Source organism: Anopheles nili, chromosome 2, assembly GCF_943737925.1.
Source record: "Anopheles nili chromosome 2, idAnoNiliSN_F5_01, whole genome shotgun sequence".
Classification (NCBI taxonomy): domain Eukaryota; kingdom Metazoa; phylum Arthropoda; class Insecta; order Diptera; family Culicidae; genus Anopheles; species Anopheles nili.
The window spans coordinates 950,159-971,312 of record NC_071291.1 but is presented as its reverse complement, the minus strand read 5'-3'; the positions used below and the strand labels follow the sequence as shown (position 1 = coordinate 971,312).

Genomic DNA, 21,154 nt, shown 5'->3' with positions numbered 1-21,154 from the left:
TGGTAGAGCTTTTTTTAAGCATTTTTACCATCTACGTCCTGTCAGCTTACAACGTTTCGTTCATCCAATTAATCTTCTTCAATTCGACTATTTTTAAATCAATTACTCATGATTGATGCTTCATCACGTTGAAACGCGGGTAGCAAATATTTCACTACGCAAGGTATCATTTTTCTCTCCAAAAATGAATCATTTCTTTCGCGCTTTTCAAGTTTACTTTTTCGTTTTTTATTATCCTCCCCAACATTTTTTGTTTCAACAAACCAACACTTCACGACACATTTCTAAAAGCAATTTGTGGACAATTTCATGCTACAAATCTCCCATTATCGCTGCATGTCGGTGTTACAAGGGGAGATGTGTTGGTCGGTTGTACTGGAGGCATGCAAATGCTAGGAATAGAAGGAACGAACATGAAAACCATCCGGTTAAACGGGTGTTCAAAATGAATATCACGCTCTTATGCATGTAATTCATTGTAGTAGTACTTTTAAAGTTCTTTTGTACGTTATGAATTCATAAAGATGGATTATATGTGTCTAATTGTGAGATCAAAGGACCAGTTTTGAATGAAAATATGTTAATAATTTTATTTAATGATAGATTATATCTCGTATATTTGTTTTCGTATCTAAGTAAGTAAGTATAGTATGATTTATTTAAAAAAATTACATAAACATCGTTGTTGGATTACTGACAATAAATATGACGTGATGTAACACTTATTCAAATATATGTTAGTATTTCAACATATTTTATGAAAGATTCTTTAACGGACGCATGACGGAACAGATTTTATATTAGAGCATTAAACCAACCTTATCCTTTCTGTGCACCTAACAATAGAAAAAAATCCTGTCTGTGCTGTAGATCCAAAGGGACTTTGCGTAACAACCGAGCGGAAGTCGAGGAATTCATCGTACGCCATCAGGAGCGTTGTCCATTGGACAGTATTGCGGTTGGGCAACTCCTAGCCACTGCAGTCTGCGGAGCGCTTCATGCAAATGGTAACTTTTCCCTCCCCTCGGCAGGACTCATTTGTTCTGGTGTGGCATTATGTCTTTTTTATTTGCTTCCATTTTTCCTTTTACTTCCATCTCCACCCACAAAAAGGGGGAAATATTGTTGAAGCAGGCCATGTCCGTCCACGTGACGACAACTGTCACTTTGCTCGCACTTTCCCGCTTACTATGGTGTCCATGAACGAGGCAGTTAAGGGCACACACCACGTTGCTCGAGAGCCTTCAGGCCTAGTCAAATCAGCACCGATTTTAGTGTGAAAATGAATGTTGTTTTTTTTTACTCTCGTACCGTAAATCATGAATATTCAAAGCGGCTAGCGAGAAGAACAAATAAAGCAGTGACAAAATGTAGAATAGTTTTTTTTTCCCTAATGTCGTACCATAAATTCTCCCACTTTTCAATATATTTATCTGCTATTTGGTGCTGCTATTCGAAGTATTAGTGACTCGGTATTACGCTAAAAGAAGGGAACCTAATTATCCTTAATTTAAAGTTCTTCATAATATAGAATCTCCTCATTTTAAATTGACAACCTAAAATAAACCGACTAAAAAAATCAAAACGCATTAGCAGCTTGTTGAACAGGGTTTTTTTAGGGAAAAATCGAAGCAAAATCAACAAAACAAGGGATTTGATTGAATACCTCAGGGAGGCGGCAAAATCGTTCTCCACCACCAGCTCATCATCAATCTCTAGCTGTCGATAAAATTTTTGTTGTATCTGTGCCGCAGGATAATACTTTTTCACTTCCTTACCAACCAAATTGGCATGAGTACTCGTGAGCAGGTAATCCCCCACAGTTTTGAAGCGACACATCATCATTGTCTTCGTGCTATGGCTGGAGGAAGTGGAGATAAAATTTGCATCATAAATCATAAAACACTTTTCCGCGCAACTCTTATTACGAAACAGGCGAAAAATTGTTGAATCGAACCAACGTAGTTTGCCGTTTCGCATAAGCTCCGTTCTTGATGATTGTCTCGCTCAGCCATCAACAGTTCGTCTGGTACCATCATTCGACAGCTATCGGACTCATTGCAATCACACTAACAATCGATCTGTTACGATGATTAGAAAAAAATATACGCTGGAAATTCAATTTCCCGTGGTAATTGTCTACCTTCGTTGAATCGATTTTCACATGGAAAAAATAGTCTTTCGTTTCAGCTCAACCGTGTGCACTTTTCTGTTATTTTACTCTCTCATCGTACGAATTTCCATACGAAGGATTAAATCAAACAAACGCACTGCTAATGGAATAGAATCATGATAAAAGCGAACGTAAAGTAAGCTCCATCGCCTTAAATACGTTCATGTGCGTGGATTTCGTTTGGCTCAGTCACAAAAAAACAACAACAATATTCTTTATATCCTTCCCCCACTATGTTCACAGCACACATTTTCAGATTTCCATGAAGCGGATTGTCCCTTTTTCCGTCGATGGGTATCATCGTGCTAACGTTGCTAACCGCCGTTTGAATCTATTTTCCATCGTGCAGCCGTGCAAGAGTTACAGGTTTTCCCATACCCAGCCGTACTCGAACCAGAAGAAATACAAGCAAAAAACCTCTCGCCCTAAAATCCTGCGGCTTACGATTTTCATCTGTTTTCAATTGTTGAGACAACTTCCCGCGAAGGAAGAGGAACGAAGGGAATGAAGTGGAGCACAGAGACTGTACTTTGCACGCGAGGATTGTGATACTACCTCCGGTGCGATCTATATGCTCGGTATATGAATTGAAATAATGCCCTCTCGCTCAACGCTTAGCAACAGATTTTCACTCATTTCCCAGGTTCGGAATGGTGTGAGTATGTATTTCATAAAAAGTTGGGAAAGGAGTTGCCCGCGAATCTCGCGAAGTTTATCATTTTTCTTTCCTTTTATCACATCTTCTGCGGCGGGAAATCTGCTTCGATTCTCATCGTGCGTGTGTGTTTTCAAGATTTGAGGAGACGGAGAGGATGGTATAGCAAGATAGAGTCGCTCGAATTCACTCGTGAAAGGAGCGTTAAGCACGAATGTCGATACATTCTTGCTTCACATGCTACTGGGTCCTGTGTACAGGTAGCTGATACGCAAGGGTGTTGGTAGTAAATGCATCGTCGGGGAAATCTTAACACCCGAAACGAGCGAAATTGTTTTGATTTCTACCATCTTTTGCAGCCTGCGCTGCGGAACCGTACAGTAGCTTAGGTTTTATATTCGATAACACAATATGTGGGCAGCAGCTGTTGCAAAGGATAACCGCGTGAACCAGAATCTTGCCAAGCCTTGTGGGGCCAATCTCGAAGGAAATAGTCTGCGAACTTGAATCGGAGAATATAGTAGACACATATTTTGCGAATAGTATGTACTAGATTTGTTTTAACATAAACTGTACAAGCTGTTAAATTGCATTTATGATGACAAATCATAATCAACATAAAAATTGATATAACTTTCACGTTAAATGAGTATGTTGGCTCAAATGAACTTATTGCTATTGGCGTAATGTTGATTTTCTTTTGAAATGCCATTTGATAGGCGTCAGTATATATAATCGTACATTCTTCCTTCATTATCCTCTTTTACCCATTGCAACACGTGCAACAGTTGCAAGTTAAAAAATAAAATTTATTTCTAATGATGATTCATTTTTTTTTGTTTTTAAATTACAAAAATTTTTTAATTGAATTGACAGAGGTGCATTTGAAAAAGAAGTTTTCAAATAGACCCATTTATAACAGCGCTATACAACTGAATCGTAAATCTGTCACGTGGCGTGGCGAAAAAAAATTTCGAGAAAGAAGATGGCGGCGTTTCACCGCAAGCGGCTTAAATTTCACTCTGCAGCATCCCAAGCTAATGTGCGGCTGTAACCATTGTTACCATATTGTAACATAGTCAATAATTATGTTATGAATCAATAATGCATCGGATCGATCATTTCAATAATAAGTTCGTAAAATACAAGCGCTGTAAACATTCATAAATGTAAAAATATTCTTTATTCTGTAAAATACCCAAGAAGGTGCGTCGAATTTTGTGTCCTGTTGGACATATATATATATATATTATAAAAAAATTTAAATCCTATTTTAAGGATTTTAATAGTTCATAACGTATAGAGAGGCTCTTTGAATCTTAACAATAATGAACGAAGTTTCTTCTTTATGGCTTTGCCGAAACATCTTAGTTTACAACATTTTCGGCTTGATTGACGGATAAAGTACCAAATCGCACAGATCGGCGATTTGTGGGCTTAGTCTTTATCACCTGGTTGGACATGGACTTGGCTTGTTCCAATTGTCCGTATAACACGGTAATTTCTGCAATCATATCTTCTTGAGCTTTAGTTAACTTCTCAATTTCAATCATCAGTTCCGTTTTCTCTCTCATTTCTCCATGCTTAAGCATTCCAACTACTCTTTTGTAACGATCTCGAAGCAGCGATATTTCTTCTTTTAGACTCGAGTTCTCTTCTTTTAGTTGATCCATTTCTTTGTTTGCAGCTCCAGCCTTTAAATGAGCGTCTTTTTTTATAGCTTCCTTCACGTTCTTTGCGTTGGTCGACTCAGCAACGTTTTGGAAGAACGTTTTGAGCTGCTCCTTATTCTGAATTTGCTTGATTTCAAGTTCGAGTTGTTCGAAGAACGTATTTTTGTTGCATTCTACTTCTTCCTCGTGTTGCTTGTTCTGTTGCTGTTTTTCTAACATCTCCTTGCTGACCTTTACCTGAAATTCCTGCAGGGATAGCGTTTTTGGTTTTTTATTCCTTGCCTGTGGCAGTCTAGTTTCCTTTGCCATTTGCAGGTATTTTGTTTTATTGGCTTCAAAATCCAATTTCGACAGTAATACGGCTTGCGCGAGATCGTTCATATACGAAATTTCCGAAAGTTCTTTGTCTTTCTGTTGCCATTTTAGCCATTCCTCTTTTTGGATTAACTCTTTTGTTGCCTTAGTTTTCTACGAATTTCAAACAAATATTAATCAGAATATATATTAAAAATAATATTAGCCAAATCTTGACTTGAAGTTTAGCTACGAGGTGGATACTTACAGGTTTTCGTTTTTTAGGTTGCTTCTGAGCGACGGGTACGGGTACGGCGATTTTTACAACAGGTGCTTCAGTTTTAGAAGTTGATTTGGACTTTGATTTTTGTTTCGGTTTACGAAATCCATCGCCATCATCCTCGATTTTCAGTCCTGCAAATCTGGATGGAACTATTGTAACCATTGCAACGAGTTTAACGGGTTTACGAAACAAGCACGAGCCGATGAGCGTTACTTATCTGTTTTATTACGAATAAAATTGGCAGAGAGTAATAAATACCTCTTCGTCCAAGGTTGATATAAGCCGAACGGTTGCAGTCGGCTATAAACCGAAGCCGGTACAGCTGAAATGCCGACTGTCATCCTCATGCTATATTCACCTTTAGTGCGACCCAGGACTCCTGTCATCACAGCGTCGAAATTGCGTTTGCTCAGCGGCTTGCGTTTTCAACTCGTGTTATTCTGCAATAAATTGTTTTTAAAGAGTATTTTGTAATCTGTTTTTTTAAGTGCAAGTGATTCACGTTGTGAGCTGAAATGAACCGAAGGCGCGCCTATGAAGATGATGGGGACTTTTACGGCGGTAAGACATCGCACAAGTGATAACCTACAAAAACAGCATCGCCTGCCAGCGTTACAAATGAATAGCTAAATATTTTGTTTTGTTTTATTCACCCCCACAGAGCGAAACAAGAAGCGCCGTAGAGTTTCAGAAAATCAGGAAATGGAGGAACGTTTAGAAACATTGATCCTACGGGTCGGCGAAAACAGTTCCTCCTCGTTAGAGTCGAACCTGGAGGGGTTGGTGTCCGTACTCGAGTCCGACTTGGGAAATTTTCGAAGCAAAATTCTGCGCATTCTTTCCGATTGCCCTATCAAAATGCCCGAAAAGTGCACCATATACTCTACTATGGTTGGATTAATGAATGCCAAGAACTACAATTTCGGAGGCGAATTTGTCGAGTACATGGTAAAAACGTTTAAAGACAGCTTAAAACAATGCCAATGGGATGCTGCTCGGTATGCTTTGCGATTCCTGGCAGATCTGGTGAATTGCCACGTTATATCGACAAATTCACTGCTGCAGCTTCTAGACAGCATGGTTGATGCTGCCAATGAAGATAATGTGCCTCAAGTTCGTCGTGATTGGTACGTGTTTGCAGTTCTTTCCACTTTACCGTGGGTCGGTCGGGAGCTGTACGAGAAAAAAGAATCGGCCCTCGAAAACTTACTGGTGCGGATTGAGGTATTCCTCAACAAGCGAACCAAAAAGCATCACAACGCATTGCGTGTGTGGTCAGTGGATGCTCCCCATCCACAAGAAGAATATCTAGACTGCTTGTGGGCACAAATTCGGAAGCTGCGTCAAGACAATTGGACCGAAAAGCATATCCCTCGGCCGTATTTGGCCTTCGATTCGGTTCTGTGCGAAGCTCTGCAGCATAACATCCCCGTGATACATCCGCCACCCCATCAGGACTCCTTCGAATACCCGATGCCGTGGGTAGTGTACCGCATGTTCGACTATACTGATTGCCCACCCGGCCCGATTCTGCCCGGGGCTCATTCGATCGAACGATTCCTCATCGAGGAACATCTACATTCGATCATTGAGATGCACCATTGGGAACGTAAGGACTGCGCCATACACTTGCTGTATCTATCCTTCAAGGAAAAAATCCCCCTTGAGTATTGCATCGTAGAAGTAATCTTTGCCGAACTGTTCCATATGCCAACACCTCGGTACCTCGAGATATGTTACGGTTCGATTCTGATTGAGCTGTGCAAACAGCAACCATCAAAAATGCCGCAGGTGCTTGCACAAGCCACGGAAATTCTCTTCATGCGTATTGATTCCATGAATACCTCGTGCTTTGATCGTTTCGTTAACTGGTTTTCGTATCACTTGAGCAATTTCCAATTTCGTTGGTCCTGGGACGATTGGGACAGTTGCCTTTTGCTCGAGAACGAACATCCACGACCAAAATTTATACAGGAGGTACTACTGAAGTGTTTAAGGTAAGTTCGCTTCTACACCACGCTCCCCTGTAGCAGTACATCATGTTCTTATCGCTTGTTATTCGTTACAGATTCTCCTACCATGATAGGTTCAAGGAAATGATGCCTGAAGGGTACGCGAAACTTATTCCAAAACCTCCCATGCCTCACTACAAGTACTCCATGGAAGGCGCAGGTAAATTAGTCATACTCGTGTGGTTTGTTATGGTTTACTCTTTCAATTATCTTTATTTTGACAAAAACAAAGTAACAAACTAACTCCCTACACTGCAGGAGAGAGATCCTCGTTTCTTTTTTGTCCTCTCTTGGCTAACAAGTAGGATCATCATTGTCGTTTGGTTGGATTGTTTGGATTCGTTGTTTTTTGGCTTCGCTTTTTTTTCGTCTTGCTACTCTGTAAGTCTCTGGAAGAGATTCGTCATATTGTCACAGTTTTCGATAAATAGTTTTAATATTAGAATAATTTAATTCCCTTTCTTCCATGAACGGGAAGAGGGCATTTAAAATCTACATGCAGACCATTCCGATTGATTGAAATGAACGCTCCTATCGGGAATGCGGTATTGGGTAGAATTGAGGAGAATCTGCTTGATGGTGGCAACTGAGTTTCCAACTGACTATGGACTAAGGTTCTGCGGGCACCGTAGTTTGGCTGCTTTCATCATTTTCTTCAGTATTCTCTCCAACAGTAGTCGTTCCGTCTATTTCGCTAACAGTGCTCTCCGTTACCGGAGTGCTAGTGGTGAAGACGGTGGTGGTCACTTCGACGGTGGTTTCTTGTTCGAAATTTTCTTTGTGCGCAATCTCATTGCTTTCGATCGTTTTGCTTTTACCAGTTGACGATACGGTTCCGGGTGTAGGAATGATCTCTTGCTGACGTGGTTCGGCCTTCGATTTGTCGGTCTGGTTTACGATAGCCTTTGCGTGATTGATTATGGACATTGTGAGATCATCGAAGGCCGATCCGATTGAACGAGCACTCTCAACAGGACCACTATTTTCGCCTTGCATAGCATCACTTGCCTCGAAGAACACAACGTTAGATTGGTTTGTGTCAATTGGTGGGGAAACGTTGACCTTTACCATGACAAATTCCTTTTCTGGCTCAGTTACTTCTAGAGCATCCTGCTTATTTTCGACCTGCTTAGCTGCAGGTTGTTCAACAACGGCTGCAGTTGCATCGTGATATTCCTTTTCATCAATTGTCTCGGTTGCATCTCGTTTAATCTTTTCATTCGAAGCGTTTTTAGAAGCCTGTGTCATAACAGCTTCCTCAGCCTTACGTTCTTGCTGTTCAAAGGATCGCCCGTCAATGCGGTTGCTATCGAAAACGGAAGATGTAACACCGGGAATTGGTCTTATGGTCGTAGTCGAGGTGTTAAAATTGCTAGTTCTCATGCGGCTCGTTCTCATGCTGCTAGTTTGCTGTTGACCCGTTGGGATCGGTGGTGGGTTACCACTGGGTATTCTGCGATAAGTATAGCGACTTCGGCCTCGGGATGCACGCATTCGCTGAATTTGTTGCTCGAAATTTGGTCGAACGGCAGCCACGACGGGCGTTTTCGTGACCACATCAATTGCGCGCTCGGATGATGCCACCGCCTGCTCGATACTCACCGGATGCGACGACGATGGCAGTGTAGACGTAGAAAATTCACCACTAGTCGCTCTGCTACTCGTTCGGGGTCTCTTAGGAACCCACTTCTGGAGTGGCTTTTCGGTAGAGGTGGAGGTGGATGTTGAAGTCGAAACAAATGATCCAGGAAATTGTCTGTAAATTGTCTTGAGCATCATTCGTGGTCTCATTGTAGTGATGGTAAGGTCGTCCGATTTTTCGTTCTTGTTCTTATAGTAATGTGCCGTGCTGGAAGCGGTGGCTGAACGGAATGTTGAAGCGGTAATGTTTCTTCCCACTACGGTTACTTGTGGCGTTGTGGCAGTGGTATTCGCGCTCGACAAGATCGAGGATGCTGAAGATGACGAAGGAGTAGTTAACGAAACGGCGGGCAGCGGTGTTGTGGGTTGACCATGGTAGGAGTGCAACGGTGTGACAAAGTTCTTTGGTCGCTGAACTTTTTGGTTGTGCTTCGGCGTTCCGTAGTAAGTCATGGTATAGTCTTTCTCCGGCGGAGGCAACTGAACACTCAATTGGGCTTCAGGACGATGGGTAGCATATTCGGGACCATCTCCTGGATAAAAGCGCAACGGTTTGTTACTCGTAACAGTCACGTGATGATGGTGATTTCCCGCTGGCCCAACTCCTCCGGGGCCTGCAATTGGAACACCGGGTTTTTGAGGCATCTTTTGAGCCTTCTGAGTCTTGTTGCGCTTAGGATGCTTCTGACCGTTCATTTTCTTAACGTGAGCAAGCTCAACTACGCGCGAAGGTATGAAATCATACGTGTCATGGTGGTTCAGATACTGGTAGGTTTTGAGAGTTGACGAAATGGGGGTCTCGATCTGCGGCGGAATGATTGTCACCGAAGGCATGCTTTTGAAAGCAGGTGGATATTTAACTCCAATAGTCGGTCCTAGCTGCTGAATGTACGATTTAGGTGGTGGCACGTAGGTGGCCTGCGTCGTGACGGAACCCGGAGTCGTAGATGGCGACGAAGCTGCGGAAGAAGGCACAAAGGACAATGGAACTGCTGTGCTGCTGTGGCGCTGATTCGGAGCGGATGTTTGCTCGGACACTAGCTTCGCTGTAACGCTGACTGATCCGGATGCGTCCACGAAGTTACTGTAGCTAAATGCGCCTCCAGCAAGGGTTGTGCGAGAAGCTGGCGATGCAGTGGGCGAATGATGGCTCTGTGACAAGCTGACGGTAGACGTGGCAGATAGTAAGGATTCGGCTGGCGTTGGTGTGACGGCGTTCTCGACTCCAAATGATTCATATTTGGGTGAAACGGCTGTAGACGGGCTTCCAACCGCTTCGACGACTCCGTTTGCGCTGGGTGTCGGTGGTTCCAGCTTTCGAGCGGATTGCTTGGACTCGCTGGCGGCTGGTTGGAACGCCGGAGCATTGAATTTCTCCCGTAGACCAGCGGGCGAAGCCGGGACCGTTGGCAGGGGTGCGTAGCGATGGTTGGCCGCGGTGGAGCTGGCTGTTGGACCACTCACTTGGCCAACCGCGGGTGTGTACCGGGCACTGGGGCGAGTGGCCGATGTTGGCGACGGTGAGCTAATGGCAGCAATCGACGATGGTGATTTGCCACCGATGCCCCCTGCTCCAGACGTGGAGAACCGATGACGATGGGCTGGTGTCGGGCTAATCGAAGGCCCGCTAAGCTGCACTTTTGGCGTGTTGTACCGATGGTTCGGTGCATTGTGCGAGGAGGGCGTTGTAGGCGAAGTGGAAGAGGAGGAAGTTGATCCTCCTCCTACTGTAGCTGGCACTCCTCCAATTGTTACCTTCTGTGGGTGTGGAATTGCATTAGAACTGGTGAATTTGAAAACAGTGGGAATGGCATTAAACGAGTGCGAGCTATGAGGATGCGAATGCGGATGATGCTGGGACTGGGGAGTACTGTGAGACTGATGGCCAGTCGTGGGTGTTGCCAGCGACTGGTTGTTCGACTGGTGGTGGCCATGTGCCGGATGGGGATGATGCTGGTGGTGCTGGTAATTGGTGGAGGTGGTAGAGGTTTTGGGAATCACGGTCACGATTGGGTGATGCTGGTGATGGTGGTGATGCTGGAGTGGCTGCTGCTGGACTTGCAGCGGAGGTAGGAAGGGATTGACGGGCGAATAGAGATGGACGGGATTCGGGATGGGTTGCATGATACGCACCGGGATGGTTTGCAGACCATCCTGCTGATGCTGATGAGGATGGGGCTGTTGTTGCTGTTGCTGTTGCTGCTGCTGTTGCTGCTGCTGGTGTTGTTGTGGTGGTTGTTGTTGGGGAGCATACAGGTGGGCCTGCGGTGGTACGGGAGGGATCAACTGCACGTGCACCGGTATGGCGATCGGTTGGGATGGAGACATTTGGATCATATGGTGGTTAGACATGACCGGAATATGGTTTAGCACCATTTGGCCTTGCGGATTGTAGAAAGGTATCGATTGGATAAAGTGGGAGGAGGGGAAGAAACCGGTGGGACCTCCGGCTGCCACTTGTGGATGAGCATGAGGATGAATGAACATGGGCTGTTGCTGTTGCGGCGGGAGTGGTACCTGTGGTCGGAAAATGGCGTGCGGTTGTTGTTGTTGCAATGGAGGCTGCTGGGGAAGTTGATTTTGCGTTTGAGGTAGGTTTTGCTGTGCGTGAAGTCCGTTCGCGGTAGTTGTCGCCTGTTGGTGGTGTAATTGTTGCTGTGAGAGTTGTTGCGGCTTGGGCGAAGACTTCTGAGACTGTATTTGATTCTGGGAAGATGCTTGAGCTTTCTGCAAGGCACTGTTTGCATTGCTAAGCTTGGTCTCTAGTGAATCTGCGGTCGCAGGTGTAGTGGAGCCTCGAGGATCACTCAGCTTGGTGTAGTCCTGATGAATATTGCTCGGTGCCGGGGCATGCGTGTCCTTAGCATGGTGGAACAGATAGCTTCCAGGGAGAGCTGTCGGTGCTAGAGGAGCGATGGAAGGTCGCGGGAAGTGAATGTGCTGGTAATATTTTGGGACGGAATGGCTGGAGCCAGGGAATGAGTCGGGAAATTTGACGCGATTGCTAGTGGCGGTCGCGAGTCCTGCGTAATACGGTGGATTAGCCAACTTCCCAGGCATAAGATGATGGTGATGATGGTGGTGATACTTCGATGTTTCACCGCTAGAGAACAAAGATTGAACGAGATACTGGCCAAGAGTGATCGTTTGCTGTTGCGGGGGAACTATGGCGGGGCGATAGTAGCGAGTAGCCGAAGGAAATGAGCCATATTGGGGCTGCGGATGGGATTGTGGTTGCAGTAGATCGAAAAAGGTACGATCGTACATCTGATCATTTTTCCGGTTCATAGGAATGGTGTTCGGTGCGATCATCATCGGAGCAAAGTACTTGGGATAATCTTCATCACGAATGATGTAGGTTCGATTGCTCGATTGCTCTTCCTGCGGCTCCCGATCGTCATTTGATGTGATTGCGTCAGTATCACCAACTGCTGGCAGCTTCTTGCTCGCGATGGTGAACTTGAGTTCGTACCGATGCCCACGTAGATCATCGCGATGTCGAATGCGCTCTACCTTCCACAAGGCGGTGACGTTTCGCCGGGGTTCCGCATACATGCCGTCCTGCTGTTGTACGAAGACATACGAATCGTTGGCCTCCTGTTCAAGTCGGCCGTGGGCCAGCTCCACGATATCTCCAAATCGTGGAACGCTCAAATCGACAGCTCCGATGTAAGGTGCATTGTAGATCGCCTTTTGCTGGCGGTTCGCAATGAGTGGTGCATTGTCAGTGCTTCCAGAAGATTTTTGCTGAAGGCTGACAGAGCAGAGCAGAGCAAAAAAAAAAGGGTTAAATGTTTAAAATACTCTAACATTTGTTTAGCTCCGTAACAAGCCAAATCGTTGGAGTTTGGTGGTATGGTATGGTTGCAAAAAAACATTGATCTTTCCATTACTTTGAAGGTGCGGTAAGCATGAGCACACGGCGAAATTACGGTTTCCTGTCAGTGAAAGCGAAATGCGTCGAATATCCTGCACACGGTAGCAACCAACGTTTGTTTTCCTTTCCGTAATTTCATGCTCACTTAATCTTTTCAACTACACTTATTCTCTGCGCAGGAAAAAGCGCATACAGCCGTGGCTGTTAGGGAAGCTCTTCTTTTACATAAACATATACCGTTCCTCGGGGCGCCACAGCACAGCACGCCCTCTTCGCCTTTCCGAACGCGAGCAGCCTTGTGGAACGCATCGCGGTACTTTTCACTTCGCTGGTTTGCATTTAGAGGCTTTTCTTTTCGAGTGCACTTTTGCTTTCAGTACCATTTACCGTATGCGATTTGCCTTGCTTGCTATCTCAACAATTTTGCAATTAATATTACCGACTACATCACTACAATTAACAAAAAACGCTTTTGAGCCGAATTCTTGCACTATTTTGTGTAATAGTAAGTTGAGTGATTTTTTTTCATTAGCATACAGTAATATTGTATTACATGATATATTATTGCAATCATAGATGACTTTTGTTGTTGTCTCAGATCAATTTCACAACCTTTAAACCTCTATGTCGATGAAGTGTATCTTACTTACCTCGTCTTGTTATCATTCAGTGCCAAAAAAACTGTTTCTTTTAACACTTCCTCCCAGGGCACTGCGTTGGCGTTGCTTTTTGTACCATTGGCTGGCTCGTCTGTTACAGTATGCTCACGCGGGCGGTAGTACAGTATCTTGCCGGGGTACGTTTTCAGGTGGTTGGGTGTTAGAATGATATCACGGTTGTTGTAGAACTGGCAATGACTGCCGGTAATGGATATCTAAAAGAAGGCGAATTTTATGTAACTTTTCTATTCACAACGAATATTTTATGTACAACTCATCGTTGCTATATGATTTAAGAGCTAGTCTGTCTAGCTATGTTTATTACAAAGGATGATAGATTCAATATCTCATTTTACTCTTATTTGAATTGCATCGACTACCATGACGAGCTGCTTAATGATCATTTTCATGACCACAACTCCACCCCAACCAGGTTCTTCATTATACCTTCAACTACATCACCTTGAGAGCTTCCCGTTCCCGCCTACGCATGCTATTTTTCCATTTTCCTTTTGGACAATGGCGACCAACTCGTCTGCCGTTCTAACCAGGCCTGAAAAATTCTCATGTAGCTCGAAAAGGTTCACTTCGGCCATAATTGACCGAACCACAAAAAAGACAGCTGTGCGACTGGTACAGCTTGCTTAGCGTTCGTTGAAGCCGGTAGGTCAGCGATCATCATCAGAGCATTAAAGTTGATGAATAATTTACGATTGCAGTGGCGGCATAAGATAGTGCAACCGAAACGCGATGCCCAGCGCACAGTTTCACGGTGGCTACTAGTGTCAAGGGCACGCGCTTGGATTCAGATAATTTCAAGTTAATTCATGCCATCGGTTTTTAAAATAGATTCTAATCGTTAGATTTATTTAACGCTAATTGTATATGGCTGATTGTTACAAATCAAAAAGGTAGTTTTATGTTGAGCCTGTATTTGAAGGTCTAGTCAAACAATACAATCATCAATCATATGGACTAAAAAAAATAAAATTTATTTTTTGTTTCTGTTGGTATGATGTAGAATGAAATGTAGTAGTTGTTTTTTTTGCAGCTTTTTTCCCTATCTTTATCGAAATATGTTACACTTGAACAACGGTGTGTAGTCAAAAAACTTATTGTGAGTGAATGTTGCCTTCATTGCAGATCGTCACAGTACCTGTACTCATCTTGACACGATGTATGCAAGAAACATTGTTGAATTGCTCAAGCTTTTCTGGGATTTTGAAAAAAAAAAAAGAATCTGTCTGACGTCTGATGCTTGCTGGAACTCCCTTGATGTTCGATTTTGCAAGATCAAAAGCTTGTTGTCTGAGGGCTTACCATGAAAAGAATTAAACAAATGTTCATTGTACGACCGATGTAACCCATGGCGGAACGTGATTGGCCGCTGACAGTGATGGATCGTTCGTTGAATTTTCGTCTTGTATAGTTGCAGAACGAATGCGCTTAGGGTACACAACATTTACACGTTCAAACTTTTCACACAGCGACACACGTGTTCCTTAAACACGTAAAGCATGAACACAAGTTTTTGTTTTCTTTATTGTCTTTCACTGAACTAAGTTTGCACTTTATTTACCCACTTAATCCGATACTAGTAGTATGCTATACTAACGATCGCGTTGTTGCTAAGGATCACTTGTAGTGTTATTCGTCGAACGACACTATTCCCCGTACTTAGGGGAAGAGGTGCACACTATTCGCCGTACATCCTGTCACTGTTAGAGCCGAGTCTTTGGATGGATGCTGCCTATTGACTTGTTTTAATCTTTCATTCGACCGATGATGCCGTGCAACACCTGAGCAACCACAAATGTGAACCTTTCCGAGCGAGTGTTTTTCGCCAACTGAAAACAGTAATATCTTCAAAACCATATTAAAACTGGCCACCAGCCCTGCCAAACCACGGTTCGGTGCGAACGGATCTATCCCTTCCTAGCACACTTCGTCATCGATTCGTTCGTTAAGGTTTGCATTTTTCTTTCCCTCTCCTGCGTAAACACCAGGTATGGTTGTGGTCGTTAATTTCCATTTTCCATCGCGTTCACGCCAGTGAGCTAGTGTTTTTCTCAGCAATGAATTTTTTTTATCGACACCGCTTAAGTGAAATCTTCGCAAGTCAATTAAACACCGCCACGCTGATGTTGTTGATGCCTTCAGTTAGTTTTCCTTCTCTTTTATAAGTAAATTTTAAAAGCAGGCATTGTACGTTTGATTCTATCTGATTTAGAAGGCGCTTCGTTGGGTTTTTGGTGTTTTAGTTCGAATTTGCGTCTATAGATTTCATCATAAAAGTAATGATCGTGAGTAGTAATTTATGTTGATGGACATGTAATGCTTTTCTAACGCGATCTATCTATAGCTTCACGTGGGACAAGGCTTCACAAGTGTCGCAAATGAGACTGTCTTCTTCATTAGAGTATACAAGCATTATTTCACTCTTGAAAATTTCCAAAAAGGTATGCAATTTTGGTCACATCTTTCTGCCCACCATAATCGAATGGACTACGGCCACAGTTGTGGGCAATGTGACGCGGAGAAGTCTCTTAGATATGGGTTAGCCTGTGTTTAAGTGGGAAGTCATTTTTGCATAATTTCATATCTCGTCTGCAGAATACAAACGTCTGGTGGTAACGTGTGTTGTAATATGTTGAAAAATGGAAATTTAAGCACACTGCAAGATATGTAAAGGGGCTCAGCAGTCTTGATGACCGTAGTGGCATGGACCGTCTTCTTTTGATGTTTGGTAGTTGCATAAACATTCCGCTGTTAATTCGAAAGAGACAATTTAATTATGCTTAAAAATAAGATCATTTTTTTCTATTTTACAGCATAACAACATTTCGTTGTAAGCCCGTATTGGTTGTAGACAAATTTACTACCTTTAATTGTAAAACTTTTCTCAAATGTGTTGTTGATTTTGAGGAAAAGTTAATCAGGTATATTATGAAGTGTCGTACAAGTCGGAATGAAAAAGTGATGTGTGCGATATAACATTTCTATCCACCTGACTATAGGTCATATAGGTTCTGTTGCTCATATAGAACCTTTAAGAAATTTATATACACTTTCAATTATTACTGCACGACATTGAGTACGCTATAGAAACAATGACTTTTGGGTCACTTTTAACGTGATCTGCAGACAAAAATTGCGTCAAAACAATGCCGAAGATATGCTTGACGCTCATAAAGGCTTGAAAATTTGATTGGATTTTTTGTCATATGTTTGTGATGAAACGTGTAAAAGTTTTGAAAACTCAAAGGTTTTACAGTACCTTCAATATCAATGTTACAATTACAAACATTATGCTTATCCGTAATGAAAATGACGTTCTCTTATGTAGAATTCTCTTATGTAGAGAACAAAAACCGTTGTTTTATTAGCATCAAATATATTGAAAACTATTGATCGTGTTATGTTTTATTCCTAAATCTTATCCTGTTCGTGATTTCTTTCCTGTATTAATTTGTATATAAGTATTTGTATATAATTTTGTATCTTATACGATTATTATTTGGGCATTCTATACTATCACTTCCTAATTAATCCATGAAAGATAAAATGCGCAAATAAGTCATGATTTCGTTAATTAAATTAATTTCTCGAAAACAATTTTTCATTTATGTACATGAGTGGAAAATCTGTTCACATTTCTAACGGCACGCTTCGTCATGAGCCGCCATCCACATGGCTATGCTCCGCTCACACTTCTCCCATTGGTAGTAGTTTCTTTGGCGCAATTTTGCTGCTTGTGCGCTGTTCATTCTCTAGCGTGATGTACCGAAGGTATGCTTCTGCATCATAAACATGCATGGGTCCGTGCGACGACTCACCATTCCAGCTCATTTTCACCCCAAGGCCGCTACTTGCACCTACTGTATTTTTCCGAAACTGACTTCTTTCGAAGAAAGTGGCGAAACTCTTTAATCGAGAGTTATTGCCTGCGGATTCGCTTCTTGTCGATAACGCGCAATGCGATGCGCCTAGTGTGCGGTTCCACTCAACTGATCAGAAACCGATGTGCTGAGTGGTGATAGACAGATCATGCCCTGACGCCCCGAGAGGCAATCCTGCAGCTAAAGCGTTAGAAAAAAAAACAAGATGCACTGCTTGCGTGCATGATAGGGTTTTCCCTCCTTCCTCTGCAAAAGAAATAAGTTCGGCGTGACGCGGGTGTTGGCCATCCATGCAACTAGGAGGAGCGCAAGAGCGTTTAGACTGCCAACTTCGGTTAGCCGTGGAGGAATTTTGCATCGAATTGTGTAGTAAAAGTGATGTTTAACCATTGCTTGGAATGTGCATAATGTTTCTTTTGCAGTGTGATGGTTCATTTCGATGTTTCTCTTCTTGTTGGTTGGTGCTTTCGAATGCTATTTTTTACTTTATCGCACCTAACCAACTCTCAAAGAGTTTCTTTTCGCGTTGAGGATTCCAAGGTTTTGTAATTGGTTTAACGAGAGATAAATTGATAAGCATGTGTTGTTTGTTGTTAAGATACATTTTCTTTTTTACACCGCAGTGTCACAGAATCTCTAGGGAGCCAAGGCGGAAATCATACCCAAATGATCGAGAACCATCCTTTAGATTCAACCATGCCTTCCAAGAGTTTCTTGTTGGCCGTATTCCTTAGTTTAGATTTGTGGTAGATATTGTTATCATTATGCCCGTCGAGAGCGTGTTAAGTTGGAACTTGAAACTAAAACCTATGTTAGCCATCTAGCGGCGTTGAAATCAACCCATTACAGCACTACCCAATTCAATTTTTAAATCTATTACCGGCCGCATTGTAAAATGTCACAGAAAAGCTGGCAGCTCAAATGTTTAATGAACACGAATTTGTTTTCTGATGGTTTGTAGCATCTTTGCCGGGGACTGCTACCGCTCACAAACTAGTGGTTGCCATTCGTCAAAAATGTAATGCTGACGACGTGCTGAACGAGCTGAACGATTTACCCAATTCACGAGATGCTGCCGATACCGATATGGCTGAAGCACCTTTTAATCCTCTGAAGATCGACGTGTTCGTTCAAACTCTTCTTAATTTGGGCTCAAAAAGTTTCTCTCATAGTTTTGCGGCGATTTCTAAATTTCATGCCGTTTTCAAGGTAAGTTTTAGTGAGGGTTTTTGGTATATGTTGTAGTGTAAGTAATTCCATATATTACGTTGCAGGCGTTGGCAGAAACGGAAGAGGCTCAAATAAGTATTTTGCACAATATGTTTGAGCTGTGGGTAGATCATCAACAGATGATGGTCGTCATCGTTGATAAATTGCTAAAAGTGCAAATAGTCGAATGTTCTGCTGTTGCTACGTGGGTCTTTTCGAAGGAAATGGTTGGAGAATTCACAAAAATGTACCTGTGGGAAATTCTCCATCTAACCATTAAAAAGATGAATCAACACGTGACTAAACTGGGTAAGCATTTTTAGGATATTTTCCCCAGCTGATACTAGAGATTGTAGCTGATTGTTTTTTTTGGAATTAATGTCAAATTTTCCTTTAGGACGTGAGTTGAATGACGCTAAGGACAAATTGGCACGGACGGTAGAATCCTCTTCGAGCGAGTCGGAAGACGAAACGTCTTCCAATCCCCAAAAACGTCGCAAAAATACGGATGAAACGGTGGAAAAACCAACAGAGGAACAAGTTGAGCGTATGGAAGAAAAGCTTGAAGCGGCGTACGTCGATCAAAAGCGGCTATTTTTGATTATTTTTCAACGGTTCATCATGATCCTATCCGAGCATCTAGTTAAATGTGACACGGACGGAAGGGAATATGATACAGATTGGTATCGCTGGACCGTTGGCAGGTTACAGCAGGTGTTTATGATGGTAAGTAGTTAGGCATTGCAGGTTATAAAATATTAAGCGCTGATGAAATGTAGCAGAGCCAATTTTCGCATTATCTATACGATTTACCTCTCCTGTTACTCACTGGTGCTTTCTGTTTCTTTTTAGCACCACGAGCAAGTGCAGAAGTACAGTAGTACATTAGAAAGTTTGCTGTTCACGTCCGATCTCGACCCGCACATACTTGATGTGTTCCATCAATTCACCGCGCTACGAGCATAAAACGGTGCGCTGTTGGTACCATAACGTTTGTGTGCGTTATTCATCCCTTGTGGATTGTACTATTACCTTTCACGGACTAGTGACGATCATCGGTCGATGGCAAGCGGATGATGCCAGCAAATGCAACTAAAGGTCATCGCACTGTTGAATTTGACTATCGATGTGTATCTCTCCGCGAGGCGCAGCAATATCCTTTTTAATCATCTTTGAAAATAATTTGTAACTTATCGTGTCCCCTCTGTGTGATGGATAGAATCGTGAATAATGATTTATTGCAACAAAAAAAGGATAAACAAGTGTAATTGAAATTGTAACGGATAAACTCCAAGGCGTCGCTTTATTGAACGAAAGGGGTTGAAATATCACACGAATAATGTGGAACCGCATCCTCCTGTTGAGAAGAATAAAGAAATAGCTATAACTGGAAGTTTTTTGGTTTTATAATTTTTATTGACTTTTTATTGATTTCATCATACATCATAATAATAGGTTAATAGTTTTTTTGCTTTGTTTTCTTTTGTATCATTAAATTGGTTTCATAATATGGATGTTGTTTCTGTTCTAATTGTTTACGTTTTTGTCATAATTTTTAATGTTTGTATTCTTGCAGCCATGCATGTGATGCGTGTGTGCATTATAGGTAGATCGATCAGTAAGGTACCAAACACTGCTCAAAAAGATGTTATGAAACAACGGACGTTTTTCAGATCCTGGGCATCAATCTGCCGGGATGTTTGCAGGCTTGCATGCGTATTCACGTTAATGCTCAATCGTATTTGTTTTTGCATTTGCATTGGAATTTATTTTCTTCTTTTGTTTTATAAATGCTTACTTTGCCGTCTTCAGGTTGTTTTCGTTTCGTCATTAACATTCTCTGGTAGTTCAAGATCGTCTTAAATTCGTCACCAATTAGCGAGTTGTTTCTTTCAAAAATATGGCGCCGAAAAGAGTACCGCAGTGTTTGCTATTCAGAAATGTATTGATGTTTATACTGTTGTCAGAATATGCTTCCGATTGTGGCTGCCTTTCTATTAATGCTTAGCCATTAGAGCAGTGCATTGGTTTGAATCTTGCCATTTTTTTGTTTAGTATTCAAAACAGACGAAACATTTAATCAACTGACTAGATGAAGCTAAAAGTATAGTTATTTTTTGCTATTTTGTTCTTACACCATGTGTAATATCAGCATTAATGATAATTCATTATTATAGTAACAGGATGCGTATGCATGCGAATGTGTTTTTGTGTATATTTGTGTATGAGTGTAGAATGTATGTCCATTACTGCCAAAGAACCTCATTCGTACTTTCTTGTTGCGTTTCGTTCTCGTCTGCTAAATTTCCCACATTCATTGCGTATTTCACGTCGTCTGCGTTTGTTTCAGATGATTTTGTCGGTTACTTTGATTTTCCATTTCCACTATCACTAACATTCACTTTAATTTCGAATTCTTGTCACTATCACTGCATACGGCCAAACCAGGTGCTGATCTTAAGTTTTTTCAATAAGAGGCAACGAATTCTTAGTACATAAACATGAAGCCGCACTTGGGTAACCATTGCTTACCATTGTTTGTAACATCTTTGCTTAACATAATAACGTAGCGATAAAGCTGCAAATCTCATTATTGAAGCAAGGAGGAAAGTAAGCCTAAACTGGATATTTATTATCACACGCAACATTAATTTTCCGTTTACATAAGCAACCAACAGAATTTCGAAAGAACTCGCACAAAAACATGATAAATTCATTCCTAGGCCGTCGACCCATACACTTTCACCGCAGGTGTCAATGTCTCGCGCGAACATTTCGT

At 42.3% G+C, this 21,154-nt stretch overlaps 2 protein-coding genes across 2 annotated transcripts; one reads left to right on the top strand and one right to left on the bottom strand.

Annotated features, from left to right (window-relative positions):
* Nucleotides 1–4,195: 4,195 nt before the first annotated feature.
* LOC128721161 (G kinase-anchoring protein 1-B-like) lies at nt 4,196–5,240 on the bottom strand. Its single transcript, XM_053814885.1, has 2 exons — nt 5,064–5,240; nt 4,196–4,969 (listed from the first exon to the last, which is right to left on the bottom strand). The coding sequence occupies exons 1-2, from the start codon at nt 5,238–5,240 to the stop codon at nt 4,196–4,198; spliced, it is 951 nt and encodes a 316-aa protein (XP_053670860.1).
* Nucleotides 5,241–5,593: 353 nt separating this feature from the next.
* On the top strand, nt 5,594–19,722 carry LOC128730820 (nuclear cap-binding protein subunit 1). The gene is made up of 7 exons (XM_053823901.1): nt 5,594–5,639; nt 5,740–7,075; nt 7,147–7,250; nt 18,128–18,375; nt 18,441–18,684; nt 18,773–19,101; nt 19,228–19,722. Exons 1-7 carry the CDS (start codon nt 5,594–5,596, stop codon nt 19,339–19,341), a joined length of 2,421 nt encoding a protein of 806 aa, XP_053679876.1. The 3' UTR covers nt 19,342–19,722.
* The last annotated feature ends 1,432 nt before the right edge of the window (nt 19,723–21,154 follow it).

Coding starts and splice junctions, on each gene's coding strand:
- LOC128730820 (XM_053823901.1), top strand. CDS start 5,594: ATGAACCGAAGGCGCGCCTATGAAGATGATGGGGACTTTTACGGCG. Junction 18,685..18,772: donor TCAACACGTGACTAAACTGG/GTAAGCATTTTT, acceptor ATTTTCCTTTAG/GACGTGAGTTGAATGACGCT. Junction 19,102..19,227: donor TACAGCAGGTGTTTATGATG/GTAAGTAGTTAG, acceptor GTTTCTTTTTAG/CACCACGAGCAAGTGCAGAA.
- LOC128721161 (XM_053814885.1), bottom strand. CDS start 5,240: ATGGTTACAATAGTTCCATCCAGATTTGCAGGACTGAAAATCGAGGAT. Junction 4,970..5,063: donor AACCTAAAAAACGAAAACCT/GTAAGTATCCAC, acceptor TGAAATTCGTAG/AAAACTAAGGCAACAAAAGA.